At 39.5% G+C, this 26,087-nt stretch overlaps 1 protein-coding gene across 1 annotated transcript; it reads left to right on the plus strand.

Annotated features, from left to right (window-relative positions):
- The first annotated feature begins 24,550 nt into the window (after window positions 1-24,550).
- On the plus strand, window positions 24,551-25,799 carry LOC133791939 (uncharacterized). The gene is made up of 3 exons (XM_062229846.1): window positions 24,551-24,896; window positions 24,966-25,382; window positions 25,534-25,799. Exons 1-3 carry the CDS (start codon window positions 24,551-24,553, stop codon window positions 25,797-25,799), a joined length of 1,029 nt encoding a protein of 342 aa, XP_062085830.1.
- The last annotated feature ends 288 nt before the right edge of the window (window positions 25,800-26,087 follow it).

A 26,087-nucleotide genomic window follows, 5' to 3' on the forward strand; every position in this document is an offset into this window, starting at 1 on the left:
AAATATCCACAATTCTCTTCTAGTCCAAAATATAATTCTAATTATTCTAGGGTTTTTCTATAATTATTCAACCCAAAACTTGCTAGTGAAATAAATATTTCGCACTTTATATTTATTTCACAACAAGGTCCCCAAACTATGGTCTAAAGCGATCAACTGACATTTCCTTAATTAAAATAATATTCACCAATTATTATTTTAATTTTTTTTTTACCCTTAAATGAAATTAATTCACAATAATTTTACATAAAATAAAATAAAAAAATAACTAAATAAATTATGGGTTGTTAAACTTAGAGATCAATTCCAATTTTCATCTAAACAAACAATGCTATACTCTCTTGAGCATGACTTTTGCACCTTGTATTGGAAGTGATTTGTTATTGCGAAGTAGTTTAGCATACTCTTCAGTGTTGTTGTAATGCCCTGGTTAGCCAAGACTGTTACACCGTGTGTTTGAAATGGTGCTTAGCCTGCTAAGCGAGTCATTTGGACTTAAACGTGTAATTAAAACTAAACAAGGGTTAGGTATTAAAAAGTTTGGTCAACGAAGTAATCATTTTCCATTAAAAGTGTTTAGTTTATACACGGGATCCAAAAAAGTGTTTACAGACTGATAAAAGACTAATAAAATACAAACTAGTCGTCCTAAGCAGCAAAACATGGTTCAACCCTAGTTCCTCCCAAGCAATCCCGGTCGTGGCGGTCGAGTAGGCTGCATATGTACACACTACCCCTGAAGCTCTCCAACTCATGGCTGGTCCAACTTACTCTTTGCACTTATCTGCCCCACAAAGCACCCGTGAGCCAAGGCCCAGCAAGAAAACTTAACCAAATAAGACAGATATTCAGATAAGCATTCCTATCAAATACATGCTTTATAAATCCTAACCATATATACGTGGATAATTCAAAAAGTATAACAACTCATGTCGAATAGAAGCACACTACTTCCCTATAATGGCTCCACCACTACGGCTTGGCCCCGCCACCACGACCTACATTACTCATGTGGTGCTTGTAACGACCTCAAGGTCGGCAAGGCCCCGCCATTACGACCTACATTACGCATGTGTTGCCGATAATGATCTCCAAGCCGATAACAATCTCCCGACCGATCACTCAGTATAAACAAGTATATCAGCATGGATTCAAACACATCAAACATTCAACTATAAATGGTTTTATGACACGGTCATTCCCATGCCCTATAATTGGAGTTCACGCCCTACATTGGTGCAAGAGACAATTTTCTTACCTCAAGTCCTCTGCGAAAGGGTAAGGCAACACCGAGCATGATCATTTCCTTCCTGAGCCTTGCGGCACCCCTAGTCACAACATAATAATGGATGTCTATGAAGAACTAAATCAATTAAAAGCTACAAGATTAAGTCCTAGCCTTTGGGACCACGAATTCTACCAAACCGAGTATTGGAATCCTTCTTGAGCCCTTAGGTTAGAGTTCCTGTACTCAAAAACCTTTTTTTTTTGTTAACTTTCCCAATTAGAGCCGCGACTTGCCCCTGAAGGGCACGGCGCACCTCTAGTTAGAGAGACCCCCAAGCTGTAACACCCCAAATTACCTAACAAGGCTTAGAACCTTGATTATGGATCTCGGATGGCGATATATGGAATTATATGATTATATGAATTATATTTGTGTGTAATTATGTGATTGTGTGAGTTATATGATAATATAATTAGAAATTCATGTTTAGGAGTATTAAATGTGCATGTGGGCCTGTTTCCTATTAGAAGGGAAATTTTCATAATTTGGCCCGTTATGGGCATAATTGTATATATGTGCATATATGTGAGAGACCACATTATTATGTGGGTTTATTTGGGTTACTCGGTGCAAGATGATCCTAGGGAGCAAGTTAGCGGGAAAGTCACAACGGGACCTAATACCCGACTCGGGGTGAGTCAAGGGGTATTTTGGGTATCTAGCACGTTATCAGGTTATCGAGTAACAGGAATGAATAATTGATGATATTTTTGGAATCAGTGAGATTAGGAGGGAATACCAAGGATTTTGACAATTTTTCCCTCGAGGACGTTTTTGGTACCCCGAGCCTTGAAATTAGCTTAAGATTACTTAAGCCTTAAGAAACAAAAAACACACACACACACACACAAAACACACTCAAACACTCAGCTCCCAACATACTTTCTCTCCCTCTCATTCTCTCTCAATTTTCTCTAAGTGAATTGCTTGAGAACTAAGGTGAATTCTTGGCTGAAAACTTGGGGGAATTGAAGGCCTAAACTTAGGATTGGATTAGCTACAATTAGGAGGACTTAAATCGTAATTAAGGTGAGCTTTAGACTATGTTTTCCACTGAATTTATGTGTTAGTTTGGCTGTTCTTGAGTCTTGTGGCTCAAGGTTGTGAACTTGAGTTTTCTTGGGTTTTCAACCAGGTTTTAATTTGGGTTTAGTTATTGGAGATATGTTGCATCTGTTATGGGGGTTAAATTGTGGTTTTAGAATTGATTTAGGGGTGATTCTGATTGATTTTGGCTAAAGAAAAACTAGAGAAATTATGGGTTTGTTGGGGCGGGCCGAGACCCTGATTTTGGGGGGTCACGGCCCTCTTGAACCCAGAGGCTAGAGGAGGTGTCTGATGCGAGGGTGCGCTGCGGCGCCTATTCAGTGAAAAAGGAGGCTAAAGCCTCTGACTTGGGCGGGCCGCGGGACAGGTGTCTGCGGCCGTGACGCTTAAGGGGTTTTAAGCACCAAGAGGGTTTTTGAGTGTGGGAAATCAACCCCAAGGGCTCGGGATTAATCCTACTACTCGGTTTAGTAGAATTCGACGTCTCGGAGGCTAGGACTTAGTCCGAAAGCCTTTATTTGCTCGTTATTGACAGGATCCTATATTATGGTTGTGACTAGGTTAGCGCTAGGGGCTCAGAACCGGGATCGTGCTTGAGGGCCATCCTTATTTTACGCTATACTCGAACCTGAGGTAAGAAAACTGCACCCAATATGTGATGTATGTGATTAGGGATTGGCCTAATTCTTTATTATAGTTATGAATAAGGCTTGGGCCCTTGAGAATGTACGTGTTTGAATTATGGTTGTGCTTGTTAATTTAAACCTACTTAGGTGTCTTGTTTCTGGCTAAGTGTTATATAATTGTTCGCATGGTTTGTGTAGCTTGGGCTAAACCCCGTTAAGGAGCATAGTTATTACTATGTTTGCATTTAATAGATGGTATTATATGATTAATATGTATGCATACTTATATTGTCTGAAGTATGCATATCTGTATCTGTATCTGAATACCTGGCCCAGGGCTTGACTTATTAGTTAAGGGAGGCAATAGCGCATTGCGCGCTGTTCAAAAGGCTTAGGCCAAACAAAAATGTACTATTACGTTGGTCGACCCCATGGTCGTTGAAACATTAAAGCGCCAGGTACGCTAGACTAGCTCTATGGCTAGTTACTAAAAGCTAAAGGCAGGGGCCCTAGGTGATTCTATGGTCACGTAGTAAGGGCACAGGGGCCAGGTTGACTCTATGGTCTACTATTTAGGGCAACGGGCCTCAGAATGATCCAATGATCATTTATTTGTAATTGTATGCATGCATGAGTAGGTTATTACTATTGGGCATGCTGGATACCTGTATTTACTGTTCATGAACATATTTAAGTTTTCTTGTTGGGCCTTGGCTCACGGGTGTTGTGTGGTGTAGATAAGGGGAAAGGAAAGCTTGACTAGCCATGAGTTGGAGAGCTTCGGTGGCGGCGTGTACATATGCGGCTGCTCGTCCCCCACGGTCGAGGATACCTCAGTGGAACTAGGGTTGTATCCCTGATTTCGCTGCTTAGGTCGGCTGATTGTAAATTTTGATGTATATACACCATTTTTAACGTTTGTTTGTAATATTTTGGGATCCCATGTATGAATGAAACTTTTTAAATAAAAAGTCAACGGTTCTTTAACCAAAAATTTTAACCCTAACCCTTGACATTAACCTTAGTTACACGTTTTAAACAAAATGACTTAATTAACAAGTCTGACACTATTTAAAGTACATAGTGTAATGGTCCTAGATTAGGAGGATGTTACACAAGCTATCTCCCTGGACACGTGCTGTGGCGCCAAGGCAATTCAGAGAACCGCCTTAGGCTATGAGTTCATGCGGGCAGTGACGCACCAAGAACAGCGCCGCGGCAAAACCCTGCGAACCCAGATTTTCAAAGCTTTTCTCTGAGCCAAATCTTACAAAATTCACCCCAAACCACTACCAAACCCAAAACTGAGTTCCAAAACCTCATTAATACACTTAAGGAAACACAAATACAACATAAACTAAACTAAAACTTAACCACAACTCAAAATTCAAACCTTGAGTTTGGGAAACTCAAGGACACCAAAACCCAACTAGAAATTACCAAGAACAAAGAGAATTCTTACCTCAATCTGCAAAACTGCAACATGAAGCTTCCCTTAACTCGATTCCTAGCTCCAACTCCTTCAATTTCCCAAGCCTTCACCTAAAAAATCTAAAGGGCCCCCAAGCACTTAAACGAGATAGAGAGAGGAGAGCTGAGTGTTTTGTATGTTTATCAGTTTTGAAGGCTTCTCCTTAACTTACTAAACTTATCCTAAGGCTTGGAAAAGACCGAAATTCCCCTAGCCTAAATCCTTACTCTTTAATGCCCTTAAGGGAAAATTGGTCATTTGACACCACTTTCATGCTAAACCTCAAATTCCATTCAAAATTCCCAATTAATTCAACTAATCTTCCAAACACTAATATTTTCCCACCAATTACAACTCATACTCCAATACCCCCAGTAATGCACCAAATTACTAAAACACCCTTAGGCTCACCCCAAGCCGGGTTTTAATCCCCGATGTAAATTTTCCACCAAATTGCTCACTAGGATCGTCTCGTGCCACACATCTCAAATATATCACTCACAAGACACATACAATTACAGATGTACCCTCAGTGGGTCGAAATTATGAAAATGCCCTTTTTAACAGAAACGGGCCTATAAGCAAATTTAACTCACTTAAACATGCGTAAACAGTCATATCATGTTATAACTCATATAATTCACATATATAATCACAATTATGTCATATTAAGACATAGACACCCAATTATGCCCTCATGGCCCAATAATTAAGGCACTAAGCCTTATTAGCAAATTCAGGACGTTACAGTTGCTTTGTCTTTGTATATCTGATCATTTTCAATATCTTCATGGTGAGTGTAACAAGTGAGTTTTCATATTCAACAAGTTCTTCATTCCTTTGGTTGTTCTCTAGTTGATCTAGCATTTCTTCAGTGACTAATTTGGCATAGTCAATGAAGTCAAACATTTCATTTTCTTCTTCTGTCATTTCATATGGTTGCTCTATGATTGATTCTACTGTTCTTGGACCATTTTCATTCATGGGCACTTCTTGTGTCACTGTGAACTCTCTATATTTGAAAAATGGAATGGTTGATGTTGTTATTTTTTTATGACTTTATTCACACATAATGGATATCTCGTTATTTTCAGGGGTGGGTAGCCTTCTTGAACTTGATAATGCAGTTGAATGTGTGTTGTTTCAGGGTTGTAATTGAGTCTATGCAACAATGACTGTACGAGCTCTTCATACTTGCAATCTATTAGTATCAATTCCCCACTAGCTTCAAAATCAACATAATTCTTGTTTTCATTCCATTGACCATTGTTTTCATTCTTGTTTTCTTCAGGATTGACATTGAATGCATTCACTGAAAGATAGACAAAATATGTTTTTGGTAATGGTTATATTTTAGTTTTAAAACGTCACTGCAATACGACATCAACTTTATTACAATATCAGAGCAACAATAATGTATTACGGATTTTAAACATCCTTCTTGTTATTATAATACTACCCAGAATGTCAATTTATTGTGTAATATTTCCATCTTTGCAATAAAATAATCAGGAATAGATCTATGTTTATATGCTAATATATTTAAAAATCACCAATCAACGACACAAAAACATTAATTTGTTGAATAAACTTTAGAATATATATCAAAAACCACATACCTGATGATTTTGTTTGATTTGGATTAGAAATGGTGGGGCTATTTCTGATCTACGACATTCTTCCTTATTTCGAGTTGTTCTACAACATAAAAACATCGATTATAGTTTTTTTAAAAGGTATGTTGATTCAATTTTTGTGATATTTTCTTTTGGGTTTCAGTTGCTTACCCATTTTTTTTCGATCAAGTTTCGGAACATGTCATTCACTAAACGCTTGCAGGTGGCTCCTGCGTTCTTCAAGCCGAATGTCATTATCTTATAACAGTACATTCCCTTGTCAGTCTGAAAGCTGGTATGTTCCTCATTGGGAGGGTGCATACCTATCTGATTATACCCAGAATATGCATCCATGAACGAGAGTATTTCATGTCCTGTAGTTGCATCGACCAATTGGTCTATTCTGGGTAGTGGGAAGTAGTCTTTGGGGCAGGCCTTGTTCAGATCTGTGAAGTTGACGCATGTCCTCCACTTCCCATTTGGTTTTGAGACTAGCACGGGGTTTGATACCCAGTTTGGGTAGTAGGCCTCCCTTATAAAACCGTTTTCCTTGAGCTGCACAACCTCCTTCTTTAGGGCTTGAGATCGATCTTTGTCAAGCAGTCTTCTTTTTTGTTGCATTGATGGGTAGTATTTGTCCACATTGAGGACATGGCATATTACGGACGGAGAAATTCCCACCATGTCCTTATGTGACAAGGAAAATACGTCCTGGTTCTTTTTCAAAAATTCTACCAACAGTGCCTTAATTTCCACCTTTAGTTCCTTCCCGACTTTGATTACTTTAGTCGGGTCCTCATTCTGTAGGATTTCTTCATGATCTTCGACTGGTCCTACCCCTATGACATCATCCCCAAAGCGAGGATCGATGTCATTTCCCTCGCTTTGGGAAACTTGTTACAATAACAAATCTTCGTTAAAAGGAGCCCCCGACTCTAGTAGAGTGTTTCCTTCAATGTCAACTTCCCTGTTGACAATCTCATACGTTCCTTCGTTCCCTTCGCAACAGGTCACCACCATGTTGTTTATGCATGGTCCTTTCTTGGCTTTGACCACTGACGTGTTATATCATTCCCGTGCCTCCCTTTTGTTACCATGTATGCATGAAGTGTCTCAGAATTTTACTTAGCTAGATAGTAGATGTAGTAGTAGTATAGTAATAGCTTGTAGTATTTTAGCTTTCGTGGTTATTGGTTTAAGCCGGGATTTAGTTGGAAACTCATAGAAATAGTTATAGATTTTATAAGTTTAACCTATATTTTAGAATTATTAATAATAAAATAAGGTTTGATTAATATAGCTGATCCTAGAAATATTATTTATTATAACCTAAGGTTTAGATAGAATTAATAAGAATGCGACACTTGTCACAAGCACGTTTATTAAGTATTTAAGAATTTTAAATGAATAATTTAATAAAGGATAAATCTAGAAGCTCTAGAATCTTCCAGGAGCTGTTAGGATCACGTTTTACTTAGTCAAAGTTGTTTAAACAAATTCAAAATATGTTGAAAGAGTGCAAAAACGTGTTTGATATATCAACGTATGTCGATATATCGCAACTATAGGGGTCGATATATCGCCTACGGGAGATACGGAAAACACGTCGACTTCGCCCGAACGAAATCACATGACATAGGTAGGGGTGATATATCGCCTAGGGTAGGCGATATATCAGCTCCTGGAGCCATTTTTTTTTTAATCTTTGTGGATTTAAATTATAAACAACCCCCAGCCACTAGGACTTGTACTTGAGCATTTTTGACCGAGTTCTGGGCATCTGTTGAAACAAAAATTCAAATCTTTTCAATTATTATTCATTTTAAAAGGGGTTAGTTTCACTCCTTGAACTCTATAAATAGGACCTAGTACTCAACCATTCCACTCATCATTCAAGCATTCTTCAGAGTCTCCAAGCTGCTAAGATTACTCTTGAGAGAAAACACTTGGGTTTTGGGTTAAAAGCTTTTCCAATCTAAGCTTTTCTAAACACTTGGGATGTAAGATAGAGTGACTTTTCGGTATCGGGTGTAGATCAGAGTTCTAGATCATCCAAGGTATTCTTATCCTCAGGTTTAATACATCATAGTACTTTTATTTTCTTCCATTTTTCTTTCAGATCCTAACACATTATTATGGCTTTTGGTTAGGTGTTTAAGTTCCTTGAAACTTAAGGTTTTTAGGTAAGTTTCTATCTTAATGGTTTAGTTCTCTTTTTCATCTCTTTTTTTTAGAAAATTATGGTTTTTACAGTTGGTTTTAGGAGTGTTCCAATCCCGTTCTTGTCTCAAATATCCCAGTTTTTGGTAAGGAAAATAGGTTAGATTATATGTGTTTATGTGATGTGTTATGATATGTTTATATATGTGTTATGTATATATGTATAAATATGTTTTGTAGTCACATGGGGTTTATAGTTGCTTAGATAGCAAACCCCAAGATTTTAATCATTATCGTGGATTAGAGTTATGATTTACCCTCCATCGATTAGTATACAGAGGACCTAGATGGGTTATCATATACTATTTTGTGATCTAACCTACCTCGATTAGTAGACTAAGGACTTAGATGGTTTTATCACATACTACGGTAATGAGTTAATGGTCATTAATATTATAGTCCTATATGATATACATTTTTACGTCATATGTTTTATAGTATATGCTTTATGATATAGTCTTATTATTTATGATATATGTTTTTAGTAGATTTTCCTTGCTGGGCATTAGGCTCATTCCTTTTATTTTAGATGGTGCAAGAAAATGAGCTTGGAAGGTGGGACAGATTCGTGGTAGCTTGGCATGTGTTGTAACGACCCAACTAATCTAAGACCTTGGACCATTAAAACTACTAAACATAACTATTACTTTGAAGAACATATACACAAGAAATAATAATAACTTTATTGAAACTTTGAAAAATAATATTGGTAATACATTGTTGGCGGTGAAATCTCGTCAACGAAATTAGATCGGAAAACTCAAAGGTAAGTCAGGTGATGTTTATATAAGAACTGAGAATAAACTTTAAGGAAAAGTAAACACAAATAAATGATGGAGCAAGTCTTGGTATATTTCTCAATAGGCTCTGCTTACAATGAATTTTCCAACCCCTCATTCTGAGGGGTCAAGCTCCTTTTATAGCTGGGCTCTAATGGCCCCTTATACATGGTGGTCCCTTGGGACAAAATAGTACATAAGTACACTGTCAGGGTAATAGCACAGGTGGTAGTGGTATGGGAAGAGTGGTGGAGCAGAAGATCATAGTGTCAACCTGGTACATAGTCAGAGGCATGCATATAGTACCTCCACTCTCTGTACAAATCTGTACCTCCACTACCTGTGTGATACAGGTGTCAGGGTCATGCTTCTGTCCTCCTCATGGTTGTACGTCATGCACCCGTACACGTACTGGTACTATGTACTCGATGGTTATTCTCGCCTCTCCAAGGCATGTATCTGCTCATGGCTATTCCACGTCCTACTAAGTGTAGGGAAGCTAGTGTGTTGACAGGAACGATATACTCACTCATCTATTCCACTATTGGCTCTATACCAAATAGTTATTGGGTCTCTCCTATTGTTCCTCGCACGCTCCTCCTAGAGGTCTTAAACCTCATACGGGCACGCGAGGCGCGAGACCATGTTGGTGTAAGGGACATTAGGGGCCGTGAGACCCACGATGTACCTTTGGGGCCACGTGACCATAGTGGGTCGAGGCACCTTAAGGGCTGTAGGACCATGGTGGTGTGAAGTCCTATGGTATGGCCGAAGGTTTCTAGGTGCGAGGCACGCTGGTGGAATTTGTTGTCCGAGGTGCGAAGCCCTTGGCACGCGAGACGGCCATGGGGGCGAGGCCCCTTGAGGTGAGCGAGGCGTGAAGCCCTTTGGCATGTGAGATGGCCATGGGGGCGAGGCCCCTTGAGGTGAGTGAGGCACAAAGCCTTTTAGCATGCGAGATGGCCATGGGGGCGAGGCCCCTTGAGGTGAGCGAGGCGCGAAGCCCTTTGGCATGCGAGACGTCCATGGGGGCGAGGCCCCTTGAGGTGAGCGAGGCGTGAAGCCCTTTGGCACGCGAGATGGCCATGGGGGCGAGGCCCCTTGGAGTGAGCAAGGCACGAAGCCCTTTTGGCACGCGAGACGTCCATGGCGGCGAGGCCCCTTGAGGTGAGCAAGGCGTGATTGCACGAGGGAGGCCCGGGTGCGTGTGGCTGAGGCGAGACCGGGGGCCTCGCGTGTGCATGGCCTAGGCGAGATAGGGTCTCACGTGGGAGGCTCATGTGCGCATGGCCGAGGCGAGACAGGGGACCTCATGTGCACATGGCCGAAGCGAGATGGGGGGCCTCGCGTGCGCATGGCCGAGGCGAGACGGGGGCAGCCTCGTAAGGGAAGGCTCTCAGGTCTTTAGGGGCATCTTTGTGAAGTCCTCCTATGAGACATGGGTCCCGCGTGGGGCAAAATATTGGGTTGCTTGGTTTGAGGCTAGTGAGGGTAAACCTCAATTTTTTCTCTTTGGTGGATTTTCGGCATCCACATACATAAATGAGCTCATTGTTTTAAAATAAAACATAACTTTAAATGAAATTGTTTACAATGCTCAATGCGAAAAAATACATAAAAACGTAATTTAAAGCAACTAAAAAAAACGTTGTCCTCGAATAGACACGTAGCCCATCCACTCCATTCACCTCCATAAACACACCAAGCTTCCAAGAATCCTTCTGCCTTTGCATCTATTTTCCTGCATCACACTAAAAGAAAAGGAGTGAGCCTAATGCCCAGCAAGGAAAAACTACTAACAACATAAAACTTGTACATAAAATTATATCATATACTATAAACATATCACACATATACTACAAACATATCATACAAATACTATAAACATAACATAACATATACTATAAACATATGTCTATAAAAATGTACACCATATAAGACTATACTAATAATGGCCATTATGACATGTGATAAACCATCTACGTCCCATGTCTAATATTTGAGGTAGGTTAGATCACATGCATTGTATGATAACCCATCTAGGTCTCCTGTCTAATATTTGAGGTAGGGTAAATCATAACATAACATATTAAAACATAAACTTATCATAACATATTATACATAATATAACATAAAAGCATAACATATCATACAAACATACAAGATCTAGCCTATTTTCCTTGCCAAAACCGGGATATGATAACAAATGCTAGGCTTGGAATACTCCTAAAACCAGCAATAGAACAATGAGTATTTCTAAAGGAAAGAGATGAAAATAATAGAATTAAACCACCAAGAGAAAACTTACCGAAAAGACACCTTAAGTTCAAAGAACTTAAAAACCTAACCACAAATCATAACAAAAGTTAGAACCTGAATGAAAACTAAAGAAACTAAGGAATCAAACAGTATTGAACTTAAGAATCAGAGTACCTTTGTTGACCTTATGGATTGGCCTAACTCCAATATCGAAATACTCTACTCCTTACTTCCCAAGTGTTTGATAAAGCTTAAGAATGATAAGGCTTTTTCTTTCCCAACCTAAGTGTATCACTCTTATGGTCTCACTAGCACCTTGGAGTCTGATCACAGCTGAAGAGTAAGTGAAAGGGCTGGGTACTAGGTCCTATTTATAGAGGTAAGGAGTGAAACTAACCCCATTATGATTTGAATAAAAATAATGATTTTAATTGAAGATAATTGAATATTCTTCAATCAGAGGCTGAAGACTCGGTCAAAACCAATAGAGGTAGGTCTAAGGAGCCAAAGGGGGTTTTTAAAAATTAAAACAAAAATAAATATGGGTGATATATCGGCTGGGCCCTAATCGCGAGTCTCCATTCGTACGATCGTGCAACGTCAACGTGTTTTCCGTATTCATCGTCAGGCGATATATCGACTCCAATGCTGCAATATATCGGCATACGTGATTATTTTAAACACGTAATTGCACTTTTTCAGCATAATTAAGGTTGGATAACTACTTTGACTGAGCCAAACTATGACCCTAACAGTTTCTGGTGAAGACTAAGTCTTATATTCCCTTATTTTATCATTAAAATTACAATTCCTTAATAATCATGCTTATGACAAGTGTCATAATCCTATTGGCTCTATCTAAACCTTAGGTTATAATAATTATCGTATTTATAACCAGCAATATTAATCAAACCTTATGTTATAATTAATATTCTTATACTATTGGTTAAACTTATAAAATCCATAACTATTGCTAGGAGTTTCCAACTAATCCCGGTTTGAACCAAAATCCACGAATTCTAAAATACTACAACTTCTACTAGCTAGCTAACTAAGTAAACATTCTGGGACTCTGCATGTGTATTGGGTATGGATCGATTGGATGGACTGCGGGAAGATTGAGGATGACGTTGTTTAAAGTCTTTTAATCTATGTTTTATGTATTTCTGCACTTAGTATTTAAATGATTGATTAAAGTTTATGTTTTTATGTTTTATGTACTAAACAATGGCTACCCATATCTTATTTTGTATTTCGTACTGTATTTTGGATTTTTAATAAAGTTCTGATATTTTATGTATGTATGTACTAAAAAATAGTAGTTATGTTTAGTAGTTTTTAATGGTCCGAGGTCTGGAATTAGTCGGGGCATTATAGTTGGTATCAGAGCCACAGTTCATATGCATGAAGTTCTCCTTGATACACACGCACAAGCTCTAGATCTAACCGTCAATGTAAGTGTTTATGTTATGATTATTATGTTTTTGTTAATAGCCAACGTTTTAGCCATTATGTTTTCAGTTAAAATGGATGGAGCCTTAACCTATCATGATATCCGAGCCATTAAGGCATTGAAAAGGATTACAGATCCAAGGAATACAATAGAAGTGTTAGAAAGAATCACTCAAAGATTGATCCTATTTCACAAGGGGGTAGTTCACCTTCAAACTACTAAGCAAAATTATGATGAGAGCTATGGAACAATATGTCATAGTAATTAGGCTTTTTAAAGAGTTTCCTTCTGTAATTTCAACATTAGAAGAATTATGGGAGACTATAGATGATGAGGATGATTTACCAATAGCCATGAGATATTATTTTCTTATACTAAGGTTCACCTCTAAGTTTGAATTTCAATTCACAAATGAACAAAAGCATAATATCTTGATGAATATTCCCTGAGGTAGTTTTGAGGCACAAGATAATGATGATTATGAAGAAATAGAAGATGATATGCTAGATGAAGGGTCAGATGTAGAAGATCCTGATTTTTAGATTTACCCTAGTTATTTTTTTAGTTTAGTTTACTCATTTCTTTATTTATTTTTGCATTTACAATTGTACTTAGTGAAAACTTTTTTCCAAATGAATAAATTGTTATTTTTGAATGACATGTATGAGTTTGATTTTTTTTTTACAATCATAATAAATAATAAATTCAATAAATAATGACTAAGTTTAGTGAGGGTGGATACAAATCAATGGATCAAGTTTTGTATTGAGAGTTTAGGGGGCCATAGTAGTGGGAACGATTTTACTGATCCCAGCCCTCCCTCAATATGGTTAACTTTGGAACAATGACGAGTTTCGAGCCTGAGAATTTAGTCATATAGGATGGTTAGAAACAGACTTAGAAAATAATAAAGATGGCTAAATTTTCTAATTATAGAAACACACTCTAGTTATAAAGAAGGCTTACATATTTTTCATAAGAAATCATAACTGATAGGTCTGAGTTATGTTTGCTTAGACTAAGTTTTTCCTTAGAACTTATTAGGGTAAGTTCTAACATGTTTTTCTTGACTGTTAGAACTTTACTAAAGAAGTCGCTCAGAAGGTATGCACGCACAACCGGCAATGCCTCCAGCACCACCAACGAGACTAATGAAGCCCCTCCAGTTCGAAGAAGGGGAATGTGTGCTACCAATACTGCTGCCAACAGAAATGCACCGCCTGCGGTTGACAACACCATTGAGATTGTCATGCTACGTCAACAAGTGGAAGAATTTCTACAAAAACAACAAAAATAGACTCAGCTGCAGCCTCAGAGTCAACCGCAGCCTCAGCCAGTAGCTTAAGTACTCCAGCAAGTAGGTCCATATAGGGGATGGCCGATGGCAAACTATGCACCTTATCTAGCTCAGTACATAGAGCTAGTCTATGAGCATTTCTGTATGCAGCATGCTCCAAACTTTGAAGGGACAACCGACCCCTTCGAGGTGGAAGAATGGCTCAGGAATGTAGAGCTGATACTTGCACACATGAACCTCGGCAATGCAGACTGCATATCTTGCATTTTGTCTCTTCTGAAGAAGGATGCCAGAATTTGGTGGGATTTAGTATAGCAAGGTCACGACGTCGCCACCATCACATGGATTAGATTTGTGGAGCTCTTTCACGAGAAGTACTACAACTCGGCAGTCATCGCTATGAGGGTAGAAGAGTTCACCAGTCTGAAGCAGGGCAACTTAATGGTAGTCGAGTAAGCTTGACAGTTCGATCGACTAGCCAAGTTCGCGCCAGAGTTGATCCCAATTGATTTCTTGAGGGTCACCAAATTCACCAGGGGACTCAGACCAAAGATTGAGCTAGGAGTCAAGCTAGAAAATCTTGGAACCAATCCTTACGTCGATGCTTTAGAAATGACTATATAAGTGGAAAGGCTTCAAGCAAATGTTAGTAAGGAGGAGGCCAGCAAGTCTGAACCTAAGCAGCAGAATTAGACGCATAATGGTTGGAACCATAACAACAACCACCAACACAACAATAATGGCCAGAAGAGAAAGCATCCTGATAGTAAGCAGGCCGATGGTGACAAAAGAGCACGGAATAGCAATGGAAATAATATGTCGTGTTATGAAGAATACCTGCAATGCTCCAAATGCCAGAAAAAACATCCTGCGAACACCAAAGGTTGTTACAATTGTGGCCAGGAAGGTCATCGAAAGAAGGAATGTCCACAACTCAAACAAGAAGAAAAGAGGGAAAACAAGATGGTTCCAGCCAGAGTCTTTGCCTTAACCTAGGGAGAAGCCGAAGCTACTACAAAGTGGTCATAGGTCAGATCCCTACCCTTGATATACATGTTCAGTATTGTTTGATTCAGGAGCAACACACTTGTATATCTCATTAGGAATGATAGAGAAACTAGACAAACCTTGTGAAAGATTTAGAACTAGGTTTGTGACAGAATTTCCTTCGGGCGAAGTAGTTCTATCATCACGAATAGTACGAGGTGTACCGATCAAAATCAAGAGCAAATAACTAGAAGGAGACTTGATAGAGCTAGAAATCAAAGACTTCGACATAATCCTAGGCATGGATTTGCTAGCAAGGCATGGTGCAACCATTGATTGTAGATGTAAGCAAGTGACGTTCAAAACTCCTGACGATCAGATACTATGTTTTATGGGAAAGGTTTCAGGACTACAGACACCACTTATCTCATCTCTCAAATCTCAGAGGATGATAGAGAAAGGATGTCATGCATTCTTAGCAAACTTCATGGATGTGGCAAAAGAAACACCACTAAAGGTTGGAGACGTCCGCGTTATAAAGGAGTTTCCAGAAATATTTCCTGACGACTTACCAGGGTTGCCACCGACTCAGGAAATTGACTTCACAATCGAACTAGTACCGGGAACTGAGCCTATCTCAAAGGCACCATACCGGATGGCACCAACCGAACTCAAGGAGTTAAAGATGCAGTTGCAAGAACTCTTAGAGTTGGGTTTCATCGAACCAAGCCATTTGCCAGGGGGAGCACCGGTTCTATTTGTGAAGAAGAAGGATGGAAGCATGCAGATGTGTATAGATTACCGTGAGCTGAACAAGGTGATGATTAAGAACAAGTACCCATTACCCCGAATCAATGACTTATTTGATCAACTTCGAGGAGAGACCATGTTTTCTAAGATTGATCTACAGTCGGTTATCACCAGCTCAAGGTACGGGAATAGGATATACCAAAGACAGCTTTTAGAACTCGATATGGACATTACGAGTTTCTAGTTATGTCTTTTGGTCTTACTAATGCTCCAGTCGCATTTATGGACTTAATGAATCAGGTCTTCAAGGATTACTTGGAAAAATTCATCGTAGCGTTCATTGACGATATTTTGGTGTACTCCAAGGACGAAGTCAGGAACATTTAAGATTGACAATGTTGCAACTAAAGGAGCATCAACTTTACGCCAAGTTAAAAAAGTGCAAATTTTGGCTTTCGCAAGTAGCGTTCCTCGGCCATATAGTATCCAAAGACAGAGTTGTAATAGACCCAACTAAGATAGAGGCTGTGAAGGATTGGCCAAGACCTAAGAATGCGTCAGAAGTTAGAAGTTTTCTCGGGCTAGTAAGCTATTATGGGAGATTTGTAGAAGGCTTTTCTAAGATAGCCACTTCACTTACTAACCTGACTTGGAAACAACAAAAGTTCAACTAGACGGATAGATGTCAAGAGAGCTTCTAGTTGCTCAAGGATAAGTTATGCTCAGCTCTAGTATTTTTTGTATCGACACCCAACGACAAGTTTGTAGTTCATTATGATGCGTCGAAGCAAGGTTTGGGTTGTGTGTTGATGCAAAATGACAAAGTGATAGCCTACACCTCAAGGCAGTTGAAGGAATACGAGAAACACTATCCAACACATGATATGGAGTTGACAGCAGTGGTCTTCGCATTAAAAATCTAGCGCCACTATCTTTATGGAGAACGGTGTGAGATTTATACAGACCACAAGAGATTAAAGTATTTCTTCACATAGAAGGAGCTCAATATGAGGCAGCACAGGTGGTTAGAACTAGTAAAGGATTATGAATGCGAAATCCTATACCACCTAGGAAATGCGAATAGAGTTATAGATGCGCTAAGTTGGAAGAGTTACGGAAATCTAGCAGCATTATCCGGAATAGAAAAGTCGCTATAGCAAGAGCTGATCAATGCTGGAATAGAAGTAGTCATTGTCAACTGGCTAACTTGTCCATCTAATCAAATCTATTAGAAGATATATGGATCGGGCAAAGGCATGATGACACATTAGTAACACATATGGCTGCAGTCAAAGAAGGCAAGGCCACAAATTTCTTTGTATCAGGACAGGGGTTCTTGAGATATAAGGGTCGGGTATGCGTGTCGAATGACCATGGAATTAAGATGAAGATTTTAGAAGAGGCACACACTACCCCATACTCAGTTCACCCGGGGTCGACCAAGATGATTCATGACCTTAAGGCCCTATATTGGTGGCCGGGAATGAAGAAAGACGTAGCAGAATATGTATCCAAACGTCTTATAAGCCAGCAAGTAAAATGAGAACATCAGTGAACCGCAGGCTTATTGCAACCGCTTAGTATTCCAGAATGGAAGTAGGAAGCATAACCATGGACTTCGTGACAGGATTACCACGAACAAATGAGCAACACGACTCAGCTTGGGTAGTGGTAGATAGACTAACCAAGTCAGCTCACTTCCTGCCTGTCAAGACTACGTACACTGCAGACCAGTATGCAGACATTTATGTTTGAGAAATAGTACAAGTGCATGGAATCCCTAAGACCATAGTATCAGAAAGAGGATCAGTGTTTACATCGAGATTTTGGGGAAGCTTACAGCAAGCCATGGGTACTAAGTTAAGCCTTAGTGTGACATTTCATCCTCAGACCGACGGTCAGTCTGAGCGTACCATACATATTTTAGAAGATATGTTGCACGCTTGTGTACTATACTTCAAAGGATTGTGGAGAAAGTATTTGCCACTTATAGAGTTCTCCTACAATAATAGCTACCAGTCAACGACCGGTTTGGCACCTTATGAGTTACTTTATGGAAGGAAGTGTCAATCGTTGTTACATTGGAACGAGGTAGGAGAAAGACAACTTCTTGGACCCAAAGTTGTTAGAGAGGCTCGGGATGCAGTGGCACTGATTAGAAAGTGTATGCTCACGACTCAGAGTCAACAGAAAAGTTATGCGGATGCCAAGCGACGAGATGTGGTATTCAAAGTCGGAGATCAAGTCTCCTTAAAGATATTTCCTATGAAGGGAGTGAAGCAGGTTAGGAAGAAAGGAAAACTTAGTCCCTGGTTTATAGGTCCTTTTGAGATATTGGACAAGGTGGGAACAATTGCATATAGATTATCCCTAGCGCCAGCTCTAGCAGATAGCTACAATGTGTTTCACATCTCGATGTTGCGTAGATATGTGTCAAACCCATCTCACGTCCTAAAGTACGATACGATAACACTCTAGAAAGACTTGAGTTATGGGGAACGATTGATTAGCATTCTAGAGAAGGGGATGAAGGAATTACAGTCTAAGAGTATTCCAATAGTCAAGGTCCTATGGAGTAATAGCTCAGAACGGGAGGCAACGTGGGAGCTGAAGGAAGACATCTTAACATGGTATCTGGAATTGTTTGGTAAGTATGTGTCTCAGAATTTGACTTAGCTAGGCAGCAACAGCAGTAGTAGTAATAGCTTGTAGTATTTTAGATTTCGTGGTTATTGGTTTAAGCCGGGATTTAGTTAGAAACTTATGAAAACAATTATAGATTTTATAAGTTTAACCTATAGTTTAGAAATATTAATTATAACATAAGGTTTGATTAATATATCTAGTCCTAGAAATATTATTTATTATAACCTAAGGTTTAGATAGAATTAATAAGAACGTGACACTTGTCACAAGCATGTTTATTAAGGATTTAAGCATTTTGGATGAATAATTTAATAAAGGATAAATCTAGAAGCACTAGAACCTTCCAGCAGCTGTTAGGATCACGTTTTACTTAGTCAAAGTTGTTTAAACAAATTCAAAATATGCTGAAAGAGTGCAAAAATGTGTTTTATATATCAATGTATGTCGATATATCGCAGCTATAGGGGTCGATATATCGCCTACAGGAGATACGGAAAACACGTCGACTTTGCATGAATGAAATCCCGAGACATAGGTAGGGGCAATATATCGCCAAGGGTAGGCGATATATCGGCTCCTGGAGCCATTTTTGGAATCTTTGTGGATTTAAATTGGAAACAGCCCCCAACCAATTGGACTTGCTCTTGAACGTTTTTGACCGAGTTCTGGGCATCTATTGAAACAAAAATTCAAATCTTTTCAATTATTATTCATTTTAAAAGGGGTTAGTTTCACTCCTTGAACTCTATAAATAGGACCTAGTACTCAGCCATTTCACTCATCATTAAAGCATTCTTCAAAGCCTCCAAGCTGCTAAGATGACTCTAGAGATAAAACACTTGGGTTTTGGGTTAAAAGCTTTTCCAATCTAAGCTTTTCTAAACACTTGGGAAGTAAGATAGAGCAAATTTTCGGTATCGAGGTGTAGATCGAAGTTCTAGATCATCCAAGGTGTTCTTATCCTCAGGTTTAATCCATCATAGTTCTTTTCCTTCCATTTTTCTGCAAATCCTAACTCATTATTATGGCTTTTGGTTAGGTGTTTAAGTTCCTTGAAACTTAAGGTTTTTCAGTAAGTTTCTATCTTAATGGTTTAGTTCTCTTTTCCATCTCTTTTTTTTTTAGAAACTCATGGTTTTTACTGTTGGTTTTAGGAGTGTTCCAATCCCATTCTTGTCTCCAATATCTCAGTTTTTGGTAAGGAAAATATGTTAGATTATATGTGTTTATATGATGTGTTATGATATGTTTATATATGTGCTATGTATATATGCATAAATATGTTTTGTAGTCACTTGGGGCTTATAGTTGCTTAGATAGCAAACCTCAAGATTTTAATCATTATCGTGGATTAGAGTTATGATTTACCATACCTCAATTAGTAGACAGAGGACCTAGATGGGTTATCATATACTATTTTGTGATCTAACCTACCTCGATTAGTAGACTGAGGATTATCACATTCTACGGTAATGAGTTAATGGCCATTAATATTGTAGTCCTATATGATATACGTTTTTACATCATGTGTTTTATAGTATATGTTTATTGATATAGTCTTATGATTTATGATATATTTTTTAGTAGATTTTCCTTGCTCGACATTAGGCTTATTCCTTTTATTTTAGATGGTGCAGGAAAATGAACTTGGAAGGCGGGATAGGTTTGTGGAAGCTTGGCATGTGTATTGGGGATGGATGGATTGAATGGACTGCGGGAAGATCAAGGATGTCGTTGTTTAAAACTTTTTAATTTATGTTTTATGTATTTCCGCACTTAGTCTTTAAACAATTGATTAAAGTTTATGTTTTTATGTACTAAACAATGGGTACCCGTACCTTATTTTGTATTTCGTACCGTATTTTGGATTTTTAATAAAGTTCTAATATTTTATGTATGTATGTACTTGAAAATAGTAGTTATGTTTAGTAGTTTTTAATGGTCTGAGGTCTAGAATTAGTCGGGGCATTACAACGCATCCTTGCCCTGCGCTTGTGGGGAACTTCCAAGACAGATGCCAAATGGAAACTAATGTGTGTAATGCCATCATGAGGGGTCCCTTGAGCACTACGTTGTAAGCCGATGTGCAATCTACCACTAGGAACTCTGTCATCATAGTCCCATTCATAGGGGCATCCCTCATTGTGACTGGTAGTTTGATAGTTCCTGCTGGTGCTAGGTATTCCCCTGTGAACCCATATATCACTTAGGAACAAGGTGTCAGGTCCTTGACTGTGAGCTTCATCTTCTCGAGAGATGATTTGTAGATGATATCTACTAAACTTCCCGTATCCACCAAGCATCTCTTCACTCGGGCATTGGCGATTTGAATGGTAAGGACTAGAATGTCACTGTGGGGGTACCTTACGTGCCTGGTGTCATCCTCCATAAAAGTGAGAGTTTCACTTTCATACTTCAGATTTTTTGGAGACTGCTCCTCGACTGTCATGCATTGGGAAGACTCCCCTACCTCATGTCTTAGGGTCCTTACATATCGCTCATGAGCATTTTTACTGTTGCCTGCAATGTGGGGCCCCCCAATATGGTGTCCAATGTGAAGTCCACAATTGCTGGCTCCAGTGGTGGACTCCTCTGCCTTCAGAACTCTAGATTCCTACTCGGGGGTTTCAGTCTTGATTCGGTACCTCGAGAGTTTTCCTGATCGGAGTAGAAACTCTATCTCATCCTTCAACTATTTGCACTCGTTTGTGTCGTTCCCATAATCATTATGGAAATGAAAAAAACTTGTTCTTGTCCTTCTTTCCTTCTGAGCACAAGGGTGGTGGCTTTCGGTATGGTACCTCCCAGTATGTTTCCAAGTAAATCTCAGCCCTTGTTGCAGTTAGGACGGTATAGTTGGTGAACCTGGGCTGGTAGGGCTGATGCTTAGGTTATTTGTCGGTTGGTGCTGACTTAGCCTTCTTTCACTACAAGAAAAAACAGTATTCATAACACTTAAAAACTGCTAACCGAAATTGGTGAAAGTAAAAAATAAGCTGAAAAATCGGATTGCTCTCTTCCATGGCGAAGAGGAAGAAACCGATTTGTAAGCCTAACATTTCACTAGAGGATCGATCTGAACATGTTCTACAAGAGATTCAACAGAAGAATTTGAATGGCTTGGAGGGAGAATTTGTGGCCAATATAGAGAAAAACCTGAGTGTGGAAGAAAGATATGGGTCTGAAGTTAAGCAAGATGCAGCGATGGCTTCATTGGGTGAGGGTTCTCAGTCGAAGGAAGGCTTGCCGGATGGAACGAACATGGAGATACCCAAAGCTGCTTGGGCGGACAGGTGCGAAGAAGGTGTTAGGGGCACGGAAAAGTATTTCTAGTCGGATTCGCAGCTCCACTGGCAGCAATTCCGATCTAGCAATCTCTCTTTTTCTGAACCAAAATTAGAGTATACAGAACCTATTTTTAGAAATGGTCAAAAGCTGGCACAAGTGGATGCTGAAGAGGTGAGAATTCAGTCTGCAAATTGGACCTCTGCAGTGGTTTGTATGGTTCTTGGTGCTAATCCTCCAATGGCTGTATTTGAGGGTTTCATAAAAAGGGTTTGGGGCCATCTAGGTATAGCCCAGATTTCTAGAATGACTTTGGGGCTAACCTTGGTTAAATTCAATGACAAAGCAACAAGAGACCATGTCCTTGAGAATGGAGTTCTTCAATTCGATAGGAAACCTGTTATTGTGAGGCCTTGGACAGCTGATCTTAGTGCGATTCGCTTGGTTCGTTTAGTTCCGTTGTGGATTCGCCTTTATGATCTTGGGCTTCAGTATTGGGGGAGTAAGTGTCTCAATGCATTGGTTAGTACGATCGGCAAACTGCTGTTAGTGGATAAATTTACTAAGGAACGATCTCAGGTTCAGTTTGCAAGGGTGTTAGTAGAAATGGAAATCACAGATAATCCCCCTCGTAGTTTCCAGTTTATTAATGCATATGGTCAGGTGGTTGAACAATGCATAGAGTATGAGTGGCTGCCTACTAAATGCAAAAGCTGCTCTGGTTTTGGGCATTCTATGGCAGAGTGTAGGAAGGACCTTAAGGCAGTTTGGGTAGAAAAAGTTCCTCCCCCGTCTGAGGAGAAACAACTGGAAAGGACGGAAATCCAGATGGAGCCAAGGGAGGGACTTTGAACAAGCAAGAGGAGGAGTCTCAAGCTACTGAAGAAGCTAAAATTGATGCAGGTGTTTCATCTACTTCAGAGAAAAGTACTTCTGGGCAGGTTATAGAGAGAAACAAGGAAGGACAGTGGCTTACTCCTAGGCGGATCAGTTCTCAAAAAATGGGTTCTTCTACTGGTGTCAAAAAACCGGCTGGGTTGACTCAAAATAAGGGCAACCAGTTTGGAATATTGCAGGAACATGAAAGGGGAGGTAAGATTGGGAATATTGCTTCTAGCTCATCTAATGGATAGCTGCCCTATATTGAGTTGGAACATTAGGGGACTGAACAAGGTGAATAAACAAATGTCAGTCCAAGAATTGTTTAGGAAGAATAAGGTCGGTATAGGTGGTTTATTGGAAACTAAATTGCGTGGTAAGAAAATTGATGAGTTTATGGAACATAGATTTCCTAATTGGGATTTTTTCACTAGCCCAAGAACTGAAGGGAGGCTGTTGATTCTTTGGAGGAAAGGTTTAGCTAATATGAGCATCTTGGAAGACTCTCCTCAATTGGTTCACTGCCAAATCAGGTTGGTTGGTCACAGGACTAGTTTCTTTGTCACATTTGTTTATGGCTTCCATTCAATTGATACTAGGAGGAGTCTTTGACAAGATCTATCTTGTCTATCTCGTTCTGTCAAAGCTTGGATGGTCATTGGCGACTTTAATGCTCCATTTTCAGTTGGTGATAGGACTGGTGGTAGCTCTTTGGCTAACTCTGAGTTGGTTGATTCTGTAGGATGGAAATCCTTTGCTAAAGTTGAGGCTATCAAGAGTATGGGTTCCTACTTCACTTGGACTAATAACCAAGATGGTTTAGCTAGAATTTACTCCAAAATAGACCATGCTCTTATAGATGAAGATTGGCTGGATGTTTTTCCTCAAAGTGTGGCTGTTTTTCAATGGGAGGCGGTATCGAATCATTGCTCATGTACTGTTTCTAATATCTCCTTGAAGTCTATGGGAACCAAGCTTTTCAGATACTACAACTTTTGGTCTAATCATCCAGATTTTAAACAAATAGTTTTGAAGAGCTGGAAAGCATGGGGACGTGAATTCTTCATTCTTTCATGCATTCTTGAAGAGGAGAAAAGCAGATAATTCTATTGCTTCTTATACTAATGATAATATATTATTGGTTGATGATTGCAAGGAAGTTGTTAGCCATTTTACTGAGCATTTTAAGAGTCATTTCGGCAGTCCCAGTTCGGCTTCAGAGGTGGTTGATCAGAGTTATATTGCTTTAGGCTCTAAGCTCTTAGTGGAGCAGCAACTTTATCTGTTAAAACCTTTCTCTACTAAGGAAATAAAGGCTGCCTTGTTTAGTATTCCCAATACCAAATCGCCTGGTCTTGATGGCTATGGGTCCGGTTTCTTCAAAACTATGTGGAAGGATGTTGGTTAGGATATTTGCTCTGCCATTTCTCATGGCTTCTCTACGGGTCATTTTCCTAAAGAGCTGCATGAAACAACTTTATCCTTAATTCCTAAAGTTGCGAATCCAGCTAGGGCCTCTGATTATAGATCAATTTCTTGCTGCTCAACGCTGTATAAAGTTATGGCTAAATTGTTGTGTTCCCGTCTAGTAGTGGTGCTTCCTTATCTTGTTCAATCGAATCAAGGTGCATTTTTTCGAGGTAGATCTATAGCTCATAATATCATGATTCTTCAAGATTTAATTAAGAATTATGGTAGAGCGATTACTTCTCCTCGGTGTGCGATAAAGATAGACATTAGCAAGGTGTATGATACGGTAGATTGGCTTTTTTGGTCAACTTGTTAAAGGCCTTTTGTTTTCCTTCTAAGTTCATTGGTTGGGTCATGAATTGTATTAGGAGTACTGCTTATTCATTGCTGATTAATGGGCGGATTCAGTGTACTTTCAAGGGGGGTAAAGGTTTGAGGCAAGGGGACCTAATGTCCCCTCTTCTCTTTGTTTTAATCATGGAGTACTTGACCAGAAGCTTGCAATCTGAAGCCAGGTCCCCTTATTTTCGGTTTCACCCGATGTGTAAGGGCTTGAAGTTGATAAATCTGTGTTTCGCTGATGATGTTATCTTATTTTGTAAGGGATCTGTTGCTGCTATTTCTGTTCTGAAAGACTCTTTAAAGAAGTTTAGTGAAGCTTCTGGTTTGTCTATCAATTCCAAGAAATCCCAGGTGTATTTTGGAGGAGTTGCAGCAGGAGTTAGGACTGAGATTTTACAGGTGTTGAATCTTTCAGCTGGGTCTTTCCCTTTGCACTATCTTGGAGTGCCTTTGAGGCCTACTAAATGGAAGCACACAGACTGTGAACTCATTATCCAAAAGATGCATGTTAAGTAATTTTCCTGGTCTAGTAAACACTTATCCTATGCAGGTCGTTTACTGCTTATTCAAACTGTTCTTTCTGGTCTGAGGAATTATTGGATGTCTGTTTTCACGTTACCTCAAAGTATCATTAAAGAAGTTGAGAAGTTGTGTTGGCAGTTTCTTTGGGGGGCCTTAGGAACTCGCTGTAAGTTTCATTTGGCTTCGTGGAACCAAGTTTGCTTGCCTAAGGCCTATGGTGGTCTTGGTACTAGGGATGGTACCAGCTGGAATAGGGCTCTTCTTGCCAGGTATATATGGGCTGTATCGACTAAACAGGACTCGCTTTGGGTAAAATGGATTCAGCATGTCTATCTAAAGGGGGTGAACTTCTGGGATTATGCTTTGAAGCATGATAGTAATTGGTATTGGCGTAAGCTATGCCATCTCAGGAACCGGTTTAGTGAAAGAGAAATTCTGGCTGCTGGTATATCAGGGGTTTTCAAACCTTCTAAACTGTACTACAGCTCCATAAACCAGCAAGTGGTGGCCTACAAGGAAGGGATCTGGTGCCGCACCATCCTCCCTAAACATAGGTTTCTGTTATGGATTGTTATCAATTCATTCCTTCTCACTAGAGACAACTTGGCCAAGTGTACCATTCCCATTGACAGCCTTCTATGCCTTGTCTGTGAAGATCAACGGGAGAGTCACAGCCATCTCTTCTTCGACTGCTACCTGTCAAAGAAGGTTCTGCATTGCATTTTCTCATGGCTGGGTTTTCGTGCGTGGGCTTCCAGTTCTCGGCCTGGACCGTGGGTCTCAACCTCAGCCGGAAAAACAGAATGAGCATGACCATAAATATGATTCTTGCAGCTGTTGTTTATCAAATCTGGAGGAATAGAAATAGGTGCATTTATGATGGTTTCTCCCTAACAACTAATTGTATAGCTAAAGAAATAGTTACATTAGTTCACTACAGAATTTACAGTGTTCATAGTAGGAAGTCTCTTCCTAATTTTAATCTTTTCTTAAGGAAACTAGCTTGTATGTAATTTGACTTAGGTGTTGCTTGGCTGTTTTGGTCTATTGTAGAGTCCAAGAACTTTACTTAGCTAATTGTTTAGTAGTGTTATAGTATGTTTAGTGTTATCTTTGTTACTATGGATTTTTGGTTCAGACCGGGAATTAT

The sequence above is a fragment of the Humulus lupulus genome, chromosome 7 (genome assembly GCF_963169125.1).
Source record: "Humulus lupulus chromosome 7, drHumLupu1.1, whole genome shotgun sequence".
Taxonomy (NCBI): domain Eukaryota; kingdom Viridiplantae; phylum Streptophyta; class Magnoliopsida; order Rosales; family Cannabaceae; genus Humulus; species Humulus lupulus.